We start from the raw sequence: 16,295 nt of genomic DNA, 5'->3' as shown, positions 1-16,295 counted from the left end.
TACACTGCATGAAAAGACTCAAATCCGGCAATATCCGGGCATGGTAAACTCCTGTGCAATTTGATGTTTGCTGGATGTATGTGGGAAAAAGCGGATCAGAGTAACACGGAACAGTATATTTCCAGACAAACCCGGAAACCTCACCTAAGCGGGCATATACAGGAATCCGTGAAATTTCACGGACATATACAGCTGAAACACTGCTGGGTGTGAGAGGTGTGAAGAAGACCTTTCATATGTTAATGACTGACACTAAGGGTGCTGGCTGTTCTCAGAGGGAGGAGTGGCAGGGGACTTCAGGATTGAAAATTATCTCTGGTCTACAGCAAACAAGTTTTTTGTACAGAAAAATAAATAAATTCTTAAGGCCCTGAAACAGAAAACCGACGTCAAAGAACTAGCAATGACTAAAGCCAACTCTAGGGTAGGCTTAAGTTATGTCGCCTGTGTCAGGGCCTTAAAACCACTGTATGAAAAAAAGTATCCTAATCAAATATTCTTTTATAAAAACAGGACAAAATAAACACCATGAATATACGTTCACAAAAACATCTGAATATTTAATGAAATAAAAAATACAGGGAAACATTTCAGAATATCTAAATTTTTATTGTGAAGTTTTACAAATTGCAGACAACAACATTTGTCGCCATTGGCTTTGCTTAGTTGGGGACATTTTTATTTAATATTCAACAATGTTATTGAACTGCCTGCATTGACACCATTATATGAGATCTGAACTGAGATGGACAATGACATCACGGTTTTGGCAGAGTTAATCCATGCTTCTTTGGGCATGCATGATGTGAAACGAGTGGTCGCAAAACCACCGGGCTTTCCCGTGTTATTGTCAGCAGCTGGTTATCCTTCCATGTTGAAAGGTAAGTCCAGCTGCATCATATTTATTCACAAAATTAAATAGATTCACTTGCAACGCGTCATACCGAGGTTTGTGGTTTGAGTGAATAAGTTCTTCCGCAAACAAACAAGCTGCAAGAAAAGGGGGCGTTTTGAGGTTTGAAATTCACCACTCACAACCATAAACACAACAATGTGGTGACGTAATGGAGGTGCAACCAATAACGTTAGTGTATTGCTTCAAGCTGCGAGAAAAATACTTTAAAATTACAGCATTCTTTCCCGAAGAAAAGAGAACAGTTCGAGGTTTGGAAACAGTTTTCTTCTATTCACCTTATTTTGCACGACAACAAGGGTGACGCCATTGCGTTCGTTTTGTCATCTTACTCCCGTCTGAGAAAGACTTCAACTTCCGGCTCATGAGAGGGATGAGATTCTGCGCTAGTTGAAACGAACGGTAAAATATGTCAAGTATTAAATGTTCAGTTAGGTGCTGCCATAACAGTTGGATTAAGAGGAGAGAACAATTGGACCAACGGTGTAACGAACATAATGTGAGGCGGTCAGATTGTTGTTGTGGTGCACTTTACGATTTAGCTACACCCACCACCTAAAGACGAGGAGCACCGGAGGCAATGGCGGAAGGCACTAACGTTACATTTGGAAGCATAGGCTTGAAAGTGCCCAACTGAGGCTAAACACGGAAACAATTCTGATGAGAAAACGCAAAAGTGGCGTTGCGTCATCTTTTTTTTATTCTGCGTTTAGACGAGCGTTTTGTGTGAGAAATCCGCGTGCAAATGGAGACGCAAAAGTGTGTGAAATTCAATGTAGTATGCACTTCAGGCGGCTAGGAGTGCATACTACAACAACACCAAGTCCACGCGCCTGCGTACAACTTTCACCGTCAAGCAAACTTTTGCGTTTATATCGTTTACACGGGTAAGATTTAAGATTTCCACTCTGGGGGGTGGTTTCACTTTTTTTGCGTTTTTGAGCCTCAAAAACGCCATCGCCGTGTAAACGAAAGGCACATCCGATAAAATATTTTTACGTTTTCACCCGCGAGCGTTCTCGTGTTAACAGGGCCTAAGGACGGGAATCCGATTGAGGAACACCCCAGAAATGGCTCGGCTACGATGTTCCGATAAAGAAGTCACGCCGGGTGTTGAATATTGTCAGATTCAGGTAAGCTAACTTGCCTAACTGTTATGTGCTTGTTTGCCTAACTTTAGATTCGTGAAGTCCGTTCTATGAATGCTTTTAAGATCAGTAACAAGCCGTAAACAAAATACAATGAATCTTGCATGATTACCATTGCCCACATATACATGTTATTTATTTAACTTTGTGATATTGACCTAAGAGTCTGAAAGAATGAATGAATGAATATTCACGGTAGTACAAGATAGTATGGTAACTTACATTAGTCTTACAATAGCTCACATTACTGCTATTGCACATTACGAGATGTAAACAACACTGGTCCAGATGCACTTCCTGTTTCAGTTTGTAAAAGGCTTCTTAATTTCAAATGTAAAGAAAATATCTTGAATATGTTTGTTTAACTTTTTGATTCAGTTGTTCTGTTGGTTGTACTTTAACCCAACGTTTATACAGTGTTAAAACTGAAACAGGAAGTGCTTGTGAAATCTTGTGAAATGGTCTATACAGAGATTGCTGATGCTAGCAGGCCAGCTAGCTACATCTCTCATTCAGATATTGATATTGACTTATGGCGAGTTAGGAGATTGTGTATTGTTTCGTTTTTAATTAATGTATCTTTCTCACACACTGTTCTGTGTAACTATGGGTGCCATCATCAATGAATTCTCCATGATCTATTTTAAGTAGCTACTAATGTAAAAAATGTTTATGGTTATAATATTTCCATAGATGCATCAATGAGAGTCAGTAATGCAGTGGATAACTATGAGGATGATCACATCTACATGCCCCACAGCTGTGATGCAGAATCACAATGGGAGGATCAATCTGTCTTTGGCCACAACCTGATCTTCTCAGAGAGACTCTCCAGCGTCTTGATGCTCTTTAGCGAAAGTATGAGCAGCACAGACTAACGTTACATGAAGAATCTTACAACGCTTCGAAAAGAATAAAAAAGGCACATGACGTGAACATTGCGGTAAGTCCAATTATTGTTCTATAACGTGGCTGTAAGCCATAGTTCGGTTACAATTTTTGTTTTGTCTCTTGCGGTTACTGTGATGGTCAGCTTATTCCAACTGAAAATTCAGTTTTGTGGTTCTTGAAGATTGTGAATCAATTTAATTGCTTTTTAATTTCAAACTTTACAGGAATCTGTAAGGCGCCTCCATAATTCAGAGAACAACCCACACAAATACGTTCCACAAACCAGGTAAGACTGTTTCTTATATACTATAGCCTAAATGTTAGTTTAATCTACTACTCTATGGATTTGGAATGCCAAAAGTGAATTTCAGTAATGATACCTGCAACTTTCCCCCCCAGAATAAATTCATCACATAACCTGGCTGTGACCACTTACCTCTTCGAAGAATTAAGGTCAACTTTTACAGACGTTGACCCTGAATGTGTAAAAGGTAATCTTAAAGATGTTGTAATCATTTTATTGTCCTCTGTTTTACTTATTTTTATTGCCATTACATTTATTTATGATATATTTAGCAGGTTGGAAGATGTATTTTGAGACTTTGCGGAGGAAGTATTCTTTGGCTCAGCCTGAAAAGGCCCAGAAAAGAAAAACTATGACGAGCATTGCAAAGAACCTTCAAAGAAAGCGACTGGTAAGTTAAGAAACTGGTTAAGCACTTTTTTTTCTCTTCAGAATGTAACTATCCTCCTCTCTGTGTTTTAGTGGTTAAGTTACTGTCATGTTTTTCAGTTGCTGGAGACCAGGTCCGGGGTTGTACAAACCAACACAGAAAAGGAACTTTGGAAGACCGCAACAATAGAACTGATGTCTGATGAAGATGATGCTATTGTTGATGGAAGGCCAGTGTGAATGGTGAGGTCTCCACCAATCTGCTCTCTGCTAGGTACTATAAAACAGACTAGAGGCTGACCCACACTATGCGTCACACCACCAGCGTATCATGGCAGTTTGAAAAATGTTAACTCGTATAAAAAAAAATATATATATATATATATATATATATATATATATAACCGTTCAAAAGTTTGGGGGTCGGTAAGATATTTTTTTTTTTTGGTTTGGGGGGGATAGCTCAAATTAACTCAATACTTTTATTCAGCAAGGATGCATTAAATGAATCAAACGTGACAGTAAAGACATTTATAATGTTACAAAACATCATATTTCAAATAAATGAAATATAACTTTCTATTGATCAAACAATCCTAAAAAGTCTACAACTGTTTTCAACTTTGGTAATAATAATGAATATTTATTGAGCATCAAATCATCACATTAGAATGATTTCTGAAGGATCATGTGACACTGAAGACTGGAGTAATGATGCTAAAAATTCATCTTTGATCACAAGAATAATGTATTCCAATAGAAACGTTTATTTTAAATTGTCATAATATTTAACAATATTACTCTTACTTTTTTTGTATTTTTTATATATAAAAAAAAAGCAGCCTTGGCGAACATATGAGACTTCTTACCGATCCCAAACTTATAAACGGCAGTGTACACCTTGAATATTTTATATACACTTTAATTTCTTATTTACTTTTCTCGTATTATTTCATATATTTGTTCCTTTTTTTGTTGTCCATGTTGCTTATCTCCATTTTGTTTACTTGTTTGCATTTTAATGTATGTTTATAATGCACTCTCTGTAATGTTCTATTTATTTATATTGTTTACTTGGAATATCTACGTATATTTTATATATATATATATATATATATATATATATATATATATATATGAAGAGTTCAGATGCAAAAGCCTCTAAATGCCATTTGAAATTTTCTCCTTTAATGATGATTTTTATCAAACTTGTATATTTAAGTTTAGTAATTTCACTTAAATAACAATTAATAGGCAATTATCATTGCCATTTAAGAGAAATTACTGAACTTAAATACACAAGTTTGATAAAAATCATCATTAAAGGAGAAAATTTCAAATGGAACTCTTCATATATTTTATATATATATATATATATATGTAACTTTTTATATACACTGTGTACTTTATTCCTTTACATCTGTCCTTTAAAATGATTGGGTAAAAAAAAATTAACGAAAATAAAAAGTTAACAAATTATTTAATGTATGTTTATAATTTTATTTGGAATGTCCATGATTTTTTTTTCTTCCTTTGAGATGTTATTACTTCATACTTTTTTTTCTAGTTTTTGTTCCCAATTCCTCTGTAATGCTTGTTTATAATGCTATTTGGAATGTGTTATATACCTTAATAAAAATTTCAGACTTTCCCATTGTTCTTTGTGTGTTTAAATATAAATATATATATATATCAAATTTATTTTAATGAATATATTAAAATTGGGGGAGGGAGGTTTGGTATATATTTGAGCAATATCTGCATAGCTGGTATATAACCAATCAAATCAGTATGCTACAAGGCCTAGGGTGGGCCATGTTTATAAGTAACCAATAAAGTCCGTTTACTGGGTTTTCAATGTGTCCTGCCCTCCAATAGTGGTCTGGGTGTTGGGAGTGGCTTTAAAAGAACAACCAATCCAGTTTGGTTGGAAGGCAAAAAGGTGTGAATGTTTCCTGCAAAAAGGTGTGATTTTTTTTCCTGCTTTAATGGGATTACTTGCCATGGCAACAAATGGCTCTAGCACGGAAGTATACGTCCACAACATACATCCGATTTGGTATCATTCCGGATGTATGCGGATATATACAAACCCATGGAATTTGACATATCCGGCCAATATACTCCTGGATTCTTCCGAATTTCAGCAGTGTATACAGGAGTATACTGGTCCGGATACACCTATTTTCATGCAGTGCTACATGTTTTTAGTAGTGATGATGAAGGAAGGAATAGGCTTGTTTGAGATAAGCAAATATCTCCCTTTGCTTTGAACTTTGAGCGTTGTAATTTTGCAGATGTTTTTATGGTCAAACAGCAACATTACACACTAACTAAAGTTACAAAAGAGAAATCATTATCAACCAGCCCCTTTAAGGTCGAAACAGGATGACGTAATGAAGCTTCGTTTGCTAAATGCTCCGTTTCGGCGCCCCACAGCAGTAGACGGCGCTGTGAGCGTCCCGACTCCCCAAGTTCAGCTGCTGTAGTAACTCATAAACAACACAGCACAGACAGACATAAGGGACGGGACTTCAGCAAACGCAACACATTTCTCCTTTAAGACTGCTGCACAAAACAGGTACATATAAACACATAAAAGTGTGTATGAATAAGTTCGCTGCTGTCTCTTTGTTGAGTCTGCCCGCCCCCGTCTCATATGCTAGTAACGTTAGTGCTCTTATAAACGCTGGGAAACATAGTGTAACGTTATTATACAACTGTTTACAGTGACATGTTCACTAACGTAAAACCCCACTTGACACACTGAAGCTGGTTTGTAGTAGCAGCACTCTCTGTTTCTGACTTTAGATGAATAAATCTCACTGTTGTGTTTAGTTTTTACATGTCAGCATCATCTAGCAGTGCGCTGGCTAATGCAGAATCCTCCTTCTCCTCCTCCAGCACTGCAGCGCATGATCAGGTGCTTTGTTAAAGAGTGTTGCAACAGTTAAAAAGCCATTATTGTGAATTATTACAGTGCAGTATAATCCTTCATGAGTGTGACCTAATTTTATTTACAGTCTATGGGTGTGACTGCGCCCTGCACCATCTTCACCCTCGTCATTTAGGACTAGGTCATATTTCACCTCATAATCACCTCGTATTCAAACGGGAAAAGTAAGAAATTATATTTTGCTTTAAGAAATTTAAGCCTACTTTATGTTGAAGACTATTAATCATTTAATATGTGTCAAATGTTTTTAAACGTTCATTATTTTAGACTGGTTGGGCGTCACTTTCCCAAATTACAAACTCAGAATATTCCTAAATAAATACAGATAAAATAAATCATACAAGGATGCATTTAATGTATTACTGGTAATCTTAATTTGAAAGTTGTTTAATTACTCAGCCATTTTCATCTCATGTCTTTAGAGAAATTATATGGTACAACATGGTCTTATCAAGGTTATATTATATTAATCTCTGTGACTGTGAGAATGTTGTTTTTATATTTTTATACAATTTGCTTCACTGTAATATAGCACTGGAGCCACTTGATATTAAGTGTCTTTAACTACTAATATTTTAAATAATAATTTGATTCAGTTCACTAAAATCCTAAAAAACAGACTTCATCTTTTTAATGCAAAATATAATTTAATGAGAGATCCACTCTATCATTGTGTTTTTCAGTTACGCTGGAATTTTCGGAGACCGACTCGGACATGTCATATGTCTTCATCAATGACTCGTCGCAGACCAGTGTACCGTTACTGCAGGCTTGTATCGATGGGGACTTGAGTTTCGCTAGGCGTCTGCTGGAGACCGGCTGCGACCCCAACATCCGTGATCACAGGGGCCGCACGGGACTGCATCTGGCAGCGGCACGAGGTAATGTGGACATCTGCCGCTTCCTGCACAAGTTCGGCGCAGACCTGCTGGCCACCGACTATCAGGGCAACACTGCACTGCACCTGTGTGGACATGTGGACACCATTCAGTTCCTGGTGTCCAATGGTCTCAAAATTGACATTTGGTGAGATATGCCAATAGTTTTATACATTTAGGTAACTAGACGGATTTTGGTAAGTGCGTGTGACTACTATTCTAATTAGGCTAATTAGCCTAATACTGTATCTAGTGCTGGGTAGACTAGTAACGGATTAAGTAATCAGAATCTAAAAATTAAATACGTGTAATTAGATTATGTTTTTAAAATACTCATAATCAGACTACAGTTATTTTTATTGATTACATGATTCATTTGCAAAATGGCAGTAAATTAATTAGAATTCATTGATTGTTCCTAATTATTCTTTTAAAAACTTTGCTTGGAAAAACAACAACAATGTTTTGCTTTTCTATATTTTCATAAAGTCTTCCAGGTTTGTGCAGACTGGCCACTAGTCAGGCAACTATAATTACATGGAAAATTGAGGGACCACACAGTATTATCTATTTTAAATTACTCATGTCTTTTAATATAACATTTTTAAGATTTATTAATAATAATTTATTTGCTTTTCATTAATTTAAGAACCCCATGCAATTACTTCTAAAAACCTAGTAAAAAAAACAAAACAGAGAAAACCAGGGAAACCCTGACGTAATGTAATTTGTAATCCAATTAATGTTGTTGATAACCATAAAAAACCAAAATGGATTACTTTTCCTTTCTCTTTGTATTTTTGGTACATTTTGTTTCAAAATGGTACAATATTATATTATTCTTTTATATTACTTTTGCATGATATTCTAATTTTTGGAGTTTCACCTGTAAATGCATGAGGTGGTGAGAAGGGCTTTTTGCCCCACACGCGGAGTAAACGGCACCCAGTATTGAAGTTTTGTGTAACATCTTGTACTTGTTCAAAACAATAACTTCAGCAAAGTTTGTTATATTTCACCAATTTACTTTTATTAAGTTCAGTCATCATTAAAATGTATATATATATATATTTACATATGTTATATGTTATAGAGATTAAAATATGTTAATAGAGATTAAAAAAAGCTTACACTGTTGAGGGAGATCCTGTAATAATTTAACGTGGCTTTACAGTAACAATGAATTATATTATTATTTTATGATTAATATTATATTTTCAAAATATGATGGTTTCATTAGAAATATGATTATTATCTCTTGGGACTAGGGTGGACATTCAACTTAATAAATATTGACCATTAGAAATTTAACCATGTGATGTCAAAAAATGAAGTCAGCCAGCTATTTATTATCATGTTAATTATTGTGCCTTTACTATTTAGGACAGATAGTATGTGAATAGTGTGAACAACTATGGTCCATGGTAACTAACTAAGTTAGTCACCACTTTCATAAAATAGAAATACTATGTTTTAAATTAAGACATATCATATTAATTTATTATTTTCCTGTAGCAGTAGTGCTTGCTTGTAATGATGTAATAACTTGGCAGTAATAACTATTGTAACAATGGTAAGTATCTATTGTAACAGGGTATATCTGACTCTATGTAACGTTTCTCGATTGTGCTCTTGCTTTCGAACAGTAACCACAACGGGTCAACCCCCCTGGTGCTGGCTAAGAGGAGAGGGGTGAATAAAGATGCCATTCGGCTGCTGGAAGGCCTGGAAGAGCAAGAGGTCAAGGGCTTCAACAGAGGAGCTCACTCCAAACTAGAAGTCATGCAGATGGCTGAGAGCGAGAGGTTGGATTCGTCTCAGATGCCACCTTTTAGGAACATCTTTTAGTTATTTGATATTTTTCAATTGATTACCAATACTGACTCGACACTCTTGTTCCTAGTGCGATGGAGAGCCATTCGCTGCTCAATCCAAACCTACAGAACAGCGAGGGTGTCCTGTCCAGCTTCCGCTCCACCTGGCAGGAGTTTGTGGAGGATTTGGGCTTCTGGAGGGTCCTGCTGCTGCTGGTGGTCATCGCTCTTCTGTCTCTGGGCATTGCTTACTATGTTAGTGGCGTACTGCCCTTTTCTGCGAGTCAGCTGGAGTTGGTCCACTGAGTGCCAGATTGTGTTACATCCCGGGACATGGCCAGTCAAGCTTTGAAGTAAAGGGAGGTTTGAGTGGACTCTGAAGGTACACTGAAGGTTCCTCATAGTACAAGATTAGGTCTAATGTGAAGTTTAGAAACGATCTTGTCATTCTCACAGGTGAGGTCGAGTGGAGGCGTCCACATGATGATGGCTGCGTTATGAAGGAAGACTGAAAGGTAAAGGTTCAGATGTTAATGGAGGAAAATGTTTCTTAAATACACCCCAAGTAAACCCATTTTCACAGATTTTCCCATGATCACTGAATACAGCCAGTTGACAGTCGACACATACACTTGTAATATCTCAATGGTGATGTAGACAACATTAAATTACAGTCGTAGGTTCGATCAGGCATGATGTTTTCATCCTAGTATTTGCATATATTTCTTTTCCATCACCTTTACTTTTTTTCTGTATATGAAGTCTTTGTTGTGGACGTATGGCTAGTATAGACCAAACACTACACATGCTTATTTACATATCTATGATTCATTTGTTTGATTTACATTGTTATATTTAATATTGTTTTAAGGTATTTGTCTGTAAAATGTTACATAAACTAATAAATGGCCATCAGGAATTTCCTTTCTGTGCACAGATGACAGTTTGTCAAAGGACAGTTAACCCTGTTCTGTTAAAAAGGATCTTTCTGTTTGTTTAATTTTTTTCTCATCATAATATACTTTCACACTTTGATTGTGTTGTTCTTTGAATCATTTACCCAGTGTTAAGATAATTTGAAGATATATATGACCTAAAATGAATAAAGTGTTGTGATAAGCAGTGGTTTTCAGTCATTTAAAAATGGCTACAGATTTTAGTTAGGCTCTGTGCTGTTCTAAAATCACTGTAAACCACACATAGCAACAGAAATGTAATAATTCTTCCACCAAACGTGTAGTTCTTCAGCAACATTTTGCTCAGTAAATTAATACTGATTTAAGGAGGTCATAGGTGTGTGTGTGTGTGTGTGTGTGTTTATAGGACATGTCTCAGCCAATCATAATTAAGGACCAAAACAATTGTTGTTGGGAGTTAAGCAAATCTTTCCAAACAGCATCTCTTAACATTTAAATTTTTGCTATAGAAATACAAATAAATATGGGCTACCACATGAGTATGCACTTAGACATTCTACTAACTTTGCAACTACATGCCAACTAACTCTCATTAGAGTATTAGTAACTTAGACTGTTCACACCAAGCACGATAACTATAAAGATATAATTCTAAAAATCGTTCTCCATATTAAAGAATAACAGTTCACACCACAACTATAACGATATAAAGACATAAGGAACGATATCGTTGGGATCACTTTCAGAATTATTTTTTTCCAGCTGCTGTCCAACGATAAAACACCACACTGACAACCAATCAGAATCCATTCTAATTTAAAGGTCTCGCGCATTTAAAGTGGCAGATTCCAGAGACGTTAATGGTCGAGGTATAAAAAATCCTCCACTGTTTCACAACAAGTCAAACTCCCTTTTCAAGGATACGTTAAAAAAAGATGGATATATGGAAAACAATCGGTGGTATCCTGGGAATAAATGGTGAGACGTATTCAGCATCGTGTGTAGCTGCTAACAAAATTACCTCAGATAACGTTAGGCAATCCAACGCTAGTTGACACAATTGCTGAAGTTGCAGTGAAAAAAGGCGTTGTAGCAGCTAGCACATAAAGGTGTTGACTAGGTGATGTTTTTTATCCCAGCTGACTTCATCAGCTAAATCCACTGTTAGACTTGGTAACGTTAATTAGATTCACTGTTTAGATACGCTCCCAACTCCTCTCGACTTTTAAGGATGTCTTGTAACGTTACCCAAAAGCGCCTGTTTTTCTTTTGATATTTGTTTGTAACGCAAAGCAGCAGCAGTCATCCATTCTGCACAACAATTAACAGTGTTAGCAGATATTGAGCAGACAGTCTACCACTCTGACTGGTAGCAAATTTTCTTAGTAGAATGTCTACAACTATTGAAATGAACCCAACATGAACATTTTACTATGATTTTTTTAACAAACGTGAAGAATATAAAATGTATGATTCAGTGCATATCTAATTATCGAATAAATGTCAAGCAGATCATTACTATAATTATTTTCCTGTAAATCCATTTGAAAGTTCTGTGGGAACGGAAGCCATCACTCTAATGTTAATGTTTTTTTTAGGGCTTTAGGGTTTTGTTTTTTAGGGTCGCAAACTGAACAACAGCTCTATTATGTTTGTGTAATTGGACCACATCGCCCCCTGGTGCCCACAGCAGACCTGAACATTTTGGAAACACACACACGCTCTATGTAGCTATTATAAGTCTACTAACTAACACATGACATGACATGGTCATGTCCAGACACACTCTTTCTCCTTCCTCTCTCCCTTCATGCCCTTTTGATAAAGAGTGTATTGATGGTGAGTGACTCATCCGGATGTTTGTTGGGTAAATTAGCTAGATTGGTCGTAGGAGGGGATTTCGGCAGTGGTGTTACCACTCAGGGAGAGAAACCACAACAGCCATTTAGCATGTGCTGACCCACAAAATCCAACACAAATGTGGAAAGAGAAAAGGGTGGTGAGTGAGAGATGTACTCAGATTAAAAACGCATAAGAAGCTTATGTAACGGCATAATTCATAGCAATAGGTCTGCGTCACAGGCAGAATCCCAAACATTTATGTTTTCTGTGTAGATTTTTCAACTGTAACAACAAAAGTGATTAGTGATTTACTGGATAAGGATAAGAATAATAATTTAAAAAACGTATTCCTCCTAACCGGATATTTTGTGGCTTGGCAAAGCAAGATTATTGATTATCAAGATTTTATTACTTTACTTCTCCAGAGCACACTTTTAAAATGACACTTCCTCATATATTCTGCTCTAAGACTGCATGTGGGAATGCAGTTGTTTTGCTGAAACATGCCACAACCACCTCAGCTTCAGTTCTCCTCAGTTCAGTGTAAAACCAAATATGTAGCAACAACCAAAGACTGTACTACAACATTTAAAGTAATGCTTGAGGACTAAACATTTCTTTCAATTACATTTAGGTTTAATAAATTGAACATGAAATGTAATGAGCAAGTTCCTCCTTTTGGGTACTTTCTTTCTGGGACCAGCGACAGCCTAAAAAACGTTATAAATAATGTCCCAATGAAGTCAATGAATGGTTCTCACTATGAGAAAAATAACAGGTGTGTGTGTGTGTGTGTGTGTGTGTGAGACATCACAGAGTGATGTGTTGTGACTAGTGCAGAAGTTCAGATAGTAGCTGCATGCTAATCTTTTCTATTTCTGACCTCTTTCTTTCAGCCTTTCAGCCGTTTAGCCTTTATGGTGAACAGTGAAGCAGCTTCCATATACTGTATACTGCCTATCCATTGCCAAGACCCCCATCATGCCTCCCTCCCTGAAACTGGGTGCTTTGTTTACGGCTCCAGGCTAACTTTGGTGTTGGATCTCAGAGTTGCAGTGGTCCCCAGAGGTTGTTTGTGGCCAGCCAGTGCCCTGCTGTCTTGCAGGTTAGTCTTGAGACCAAGCCTATGGGAGCATGCCGATCTCAGAAAAAAAGGTACAGAAGCTGTCACTGGTGTGGTGCCTTTTCAAAAGATGCAGCTTTGTACCTAAAGAGTGCATATTAGTCTCTCAATGGTACATGTTGGTACCAAAAGTGTACATATTAGTACCTAAATGGTATGTATTGGAACCTTTTTGAAGGATACCATCCCAGTGACAGCTTTTGTACCTTTATTTGGCCCTCTGAAAAAAAAGGCATGTGTTTAAGGCACACATTAGGCGGTCCTCTGATAGCTCCGGCAGCCTTTTGCAACCATATTGTGAGACTGGTCGTCTTTGGACACTCTTGCCACCTGGAAATCCCACACTATGGTGATGATATGGCTACCGAGGGGCTAGGAAGAATGGCCTGGAGGCTAGACCCTTCACGGCAGTGGCACAGGGGATATGGTCGCCAGCAGCTTGGATTGAGTGGCTTCTGAATGCTTTTGGTAGACCCCTATTTAGGGGCCGCACAGGGGAATGGCCTTGAAAAGATGGCCCACACTATTATCTCCTGGGTAGCTTACCACGACCTACTGGGAATTCCTTGTGGTGGAAGTAAAAAAAAAAAAAAATCTTTCAAATTGGCAACATGGAATGTCAGGACTAGTGAGGGTAACAGACCTTATAAGAAGACTGCACTGATTTCTGAGGACCTGAAGCACTATAATGTGGATATTGCCCCCCTTCGCAAGACATAACTCCTGGGTAAACAGTAACAGTAAATCATGCATAATTTCAGCTAACCCTCAACCAAATCCTAATCCTACCCTAACCCTATAGTAAGTACATGTAGTTACTTAATATTACTTAAATAATTACTCCTCCTCATTAAGGACACGTCTTATAAATCATACTAAGTTTGTTTGTTTTTGTTTCTTTGAAAATCTAAAAATGCTTAAAGTTTTTGTGTGATGGGTAGGGTTAGTGTAAGGAGATGCACAGTATAGAAACCATTATATCTACAGGAAGACGCATTAAATGCATTTGTATGTTCTCTCTGATGGATGATTGCCATCTGGGAGCAGTAAAATGCTTTAATTTATGAGTACATCTCATTTGCAATGTTTGCTCTGTTGAAGCTGAGTGCTTTACTATGATTGTTCTGTAAATCACTTGTTGATAGTAGCTGAAAAGGCTGTCTCGTGCTCTATTGCAGAATTCCTTGTTTCATTGATTTCGGATTAAGTGACAGATATATGGAAAGCATTTTCACATCCATTCATTCATCAACATAGCTTGAAGGACACACACATACACACATGCACACATTTTGAAGATTTTTGTATTTTGTTCTGTGGTGGTCAGTGAAAACGGATACAGTGAGGTCAGCCTTTGTTTGACAAAAAAAATGTAATAACCAGTGAAGATCTGAGAAAGTACACATGCTGATAATAAAATGTTCATGATGTTCTCAGTAAACAGGAAGTGAAGGAACTGTTCAAGCAAGTCCGGAGGGGTTTTATTGTCTGGTATCCCATCTCTATTGTTCTATTCATTGACATCAAACACCTGAACTGTAGTGAAACGCTTTACTGAATTTATAGCATATGTAAGGAGGTGTAGCACTCCTCCTCATCACATGCTGTTCTGTTTTGGGTGACTCCTCTTGTTATTGTTCAAAGCCTGATGAAAAAAAAAAACACTGATTAGCTCAGGAACAGCATGCGTGAAAGCTACTGATTACAATACACTTTGACCTCTCATTTCAAAATTACCTAATTTCTCTGCTTTGTCTATTGTGTTATCTGTAAGACAAGTTCCTGTTTACAACATTATCTTTCTGATAGATGTCCTTTGTTCTCCCTCATGTGACCTGAACTTTTGTTGACCGAACTGACACTTGCCCTGTTGGGTCAGTGGTGCTGTTGTGTTACGTTTGATGATCATGTATGTGTTTTTTTTTTTCTTGCAAACATAAATATTCAATTTTCTGTGGTAAACTGAATGTCACCAAGGTAAAGTCAACAAGCGGACAAAGATTGTGTTGTCGAAATTGCAAGAAGGACTTTTGATGGTCTTGGAAGCATCAATTAGAATGGGATGAAAAATATAAATAAATTATTTGCCTTAGTTACATAATTTTTCTTTTAAAAAAAAAAGTGGCTTAAAATATTTATTTTATTTGTGCCAGGACACATGTTGGCAAGGCCCATGGAAATTTCAACTCTAGTTCTCCAAGTGAGCCAGCAGGGGGAAAAACACCTATTTTTTTTACATGAACCGTGATCCAGAACCAGACCTGATGCTTGGTGAGTCCTAATGTTTGATATCAATGTATGTTTGCATTTCATCAACTTTTAGAGTGTTGTTGTCTGATGATAAACTGGGAAAGAAAGAACTTACTTGTTTGTGAATGCGTGATCTTTTTGAATGGGCCTAAAATCCGCTATGCCTCACTCACAAAAGCTTGTTGACTAGAGCATTCAGAACTTGCGTGATGTCATGTACCTCTGCAGGATTCAGACCGGCGTTCACTTGCATGTCACATGGATCAGCAGCACCCTCCAGGCATCAGGTGACTAACACACATCTGTTGTTATCTTATGCCTAGCACTGCATTTATTTAACAATGCATTTTACTGTGTCATATGACTTCACTCAGAGCGGTGTAGTTCTGTGTGCTGCCACACTATCCTTTTTGCAGATTAACCCATTAATGTCCTTCAGGATCTGAGGGAACAATGTGTCTCTTGTTAAGCCATTTTTATCTGTTATTATTGGTGATGTCAATGCATCAATTTAATTGATTAAATTCTTACCATGGTGTACATTTCTGGAGGTATTTTTTTTATAGGAGACATTTTCAGTTACAATCTGTGTTTGTGAAACATGTTGCACACACTGTCACAGATACAGTACAGAAATTGGTGAATTTGTAGCACACATCCAGAATGCAATTGGTGCAATTATAGGTGATTCTCTACAGAAACCTTTTTTGTTATGCTGGTTGTCTCCTCATATCCTGATAGCAATCATTTTGTTAAGCGGTTTAAATGTATTTTTATAAATATATATTGTCTATGGAAAGTGTATGGAGATAAAATGGTTGTTCAATCATTGCATTCTGTTCAAATTAAATGAAATCTTGTACTGCGCAGCCTGTTCACACAGACACCAT

At 37.0% G+C, this 16,295-nt stretch overlaps 2 protein-coding genes and 1 long non-coding RNA gene across 12 annotated transcripts in view; all 3 read left to right on the top strand.

The window, feature by feature from the left end:
- Positions 1 to 11: 11 nt before the first annotated feature.
- On the top strand, positions 12 to 5,276 carry LOC148998415 (uncharacterized). 6 transcript variants are annotated; one of them, XR_016155168.1, is made up of 7 exons: positions 12 to 1,164; positions 1,945 to 2,046; positions 2,755 to 3,004; positions 3,177 to 3,238; positions 3,352 to 3,443; positions 3,529 to 3,647; positions 3,746 to 5,276. It is a non-coding gene; the product is annotated as an uncharacterized LOC148998415 (long non-coding RNA). The 6 variants fall into 6 exon arrangements; XR_016155165.1 differs by having other exon boundaries at positions 12 to 1,315; XR_016155164.1 differs by having other exon boundaries at positions 12 to 1,800.
- Positions 5,277 to 6,072: 796 nt separating this feature from the next.
- ankrd46b (ankyrin repeat domain 46b) lies at positions 6,073 to 10,308 on the top strand. Of its 4 annotated transcripts, none has more exons than XR_005622371.2 (5): positions 6,073 to 6,206; positions 7,265 to 7,607; positions 9,106 to 9,264; positions 9,363 to 9,655; positions 9,730 to 10,308. XR_005622371.2 is itself a non-coding variant. In XM_039668831.2 (5 exons), the coding sequence occupies exons 3-5, from the start codon at positions 7,297 to 7,299 to the stop codon at positions 9,577 to 9,579; spliced, it is 687 nt and encodes a 228-aa protein (XP_039524765.1). In that variant the 5' UTR covers positions 6,090 to 6,206; positions 6,649 to 6,745; positions 7,265 to 7,296; the 3' UTR covers positions 9,580 to 10,308. The 4 variants fall into 4 exon arrangements, 3 of the variants coding, with proteins under 3 accessions (XP_039524763.1, XP_039524765.1, XP_088984855.1); XM_039668831.2 differs by adding an exon at positions 6,649 to 6,745 and having other exon boundaries at positions 6,090 to 6,206; positions 9,363 to 10,308; XM_089128729.1 differs by lacking the exon at positions 6,073 to 6,206 and adding exons at positions 6,465 to 6,548; positions 6,649 to 6,745 and having other exon boundaries at positions 9,363 to 10,308.
- Positions 10,309 to 10,819: 511 nt separating this feature from the next.
- The window catches only part of paqr9 (progestin and adipoQ receptor family member 9), a 37,989-nt gene continuing 32,513 nt past the window's right edge, over positions 10,820 to 16,295 (top strand). For both annotated transcript variants that reach the window (XR_016155157.1, XM_089128717.1), the window contains exons 1-4: positions 10,820 to 11,168; positions 12,929 to 13,137; positions 15,309 to 15,426; positions 15,634 to 15,692. The gene's annotated coding sequence lies outside the window, so the exon portion shown is untranslated. The remainder of the gene's footprint in view (positions 11,169 to 12,928; positions 13,138 to 15,308; positions 15,427 to 15,633; positions 15,693 to 16,295) is intronic.

The sequence above is a fragment of the Pimephales promelas genome, chromosome 1 (genome assembly GCF_988280905.1).
Source record: "Pimephales promelas chromosome 1, fPimPro1.hap1.1, whole genome shotgun sequence".
Classification (NCBI taxonomy): domain Eukaryota; kingdom Metazoa; phylum Chordata; class Actinopteri; order Cypriniformes; family Leuciscidae; genus Pimephales; species Pimephales promelas.
Note: the sequence above shows the minus strand (reverse complement) of the source record. Positions and strands in the feature narration are given on the sequence as shown.

Excerpts from the sequence above, each read along its gene's own strand:
- ankrd46b (XM_039668829.2), top strand. The coding sequence starts at position 7,297 with ATGTCATATGTCTTCATCAATGACTCGTCGCAGACCAGTGTACCGTTA. Across the intron at positions 7,608-9,105 it reads GGTCTCAAAATTGACATTTG|TAACCACAACGGGTCAACCC; the intron begins GTGAGATATGCC and ends GCTTTCGAACAG. Across the intron at positions 9,265-9,362 it reads CAGATGGCTGAGAGCGAGAG|TGCGATGGAGAGCCATTCGC; the intron begins GTTGGATTCGTC and ends TCTTGTTCCTAG.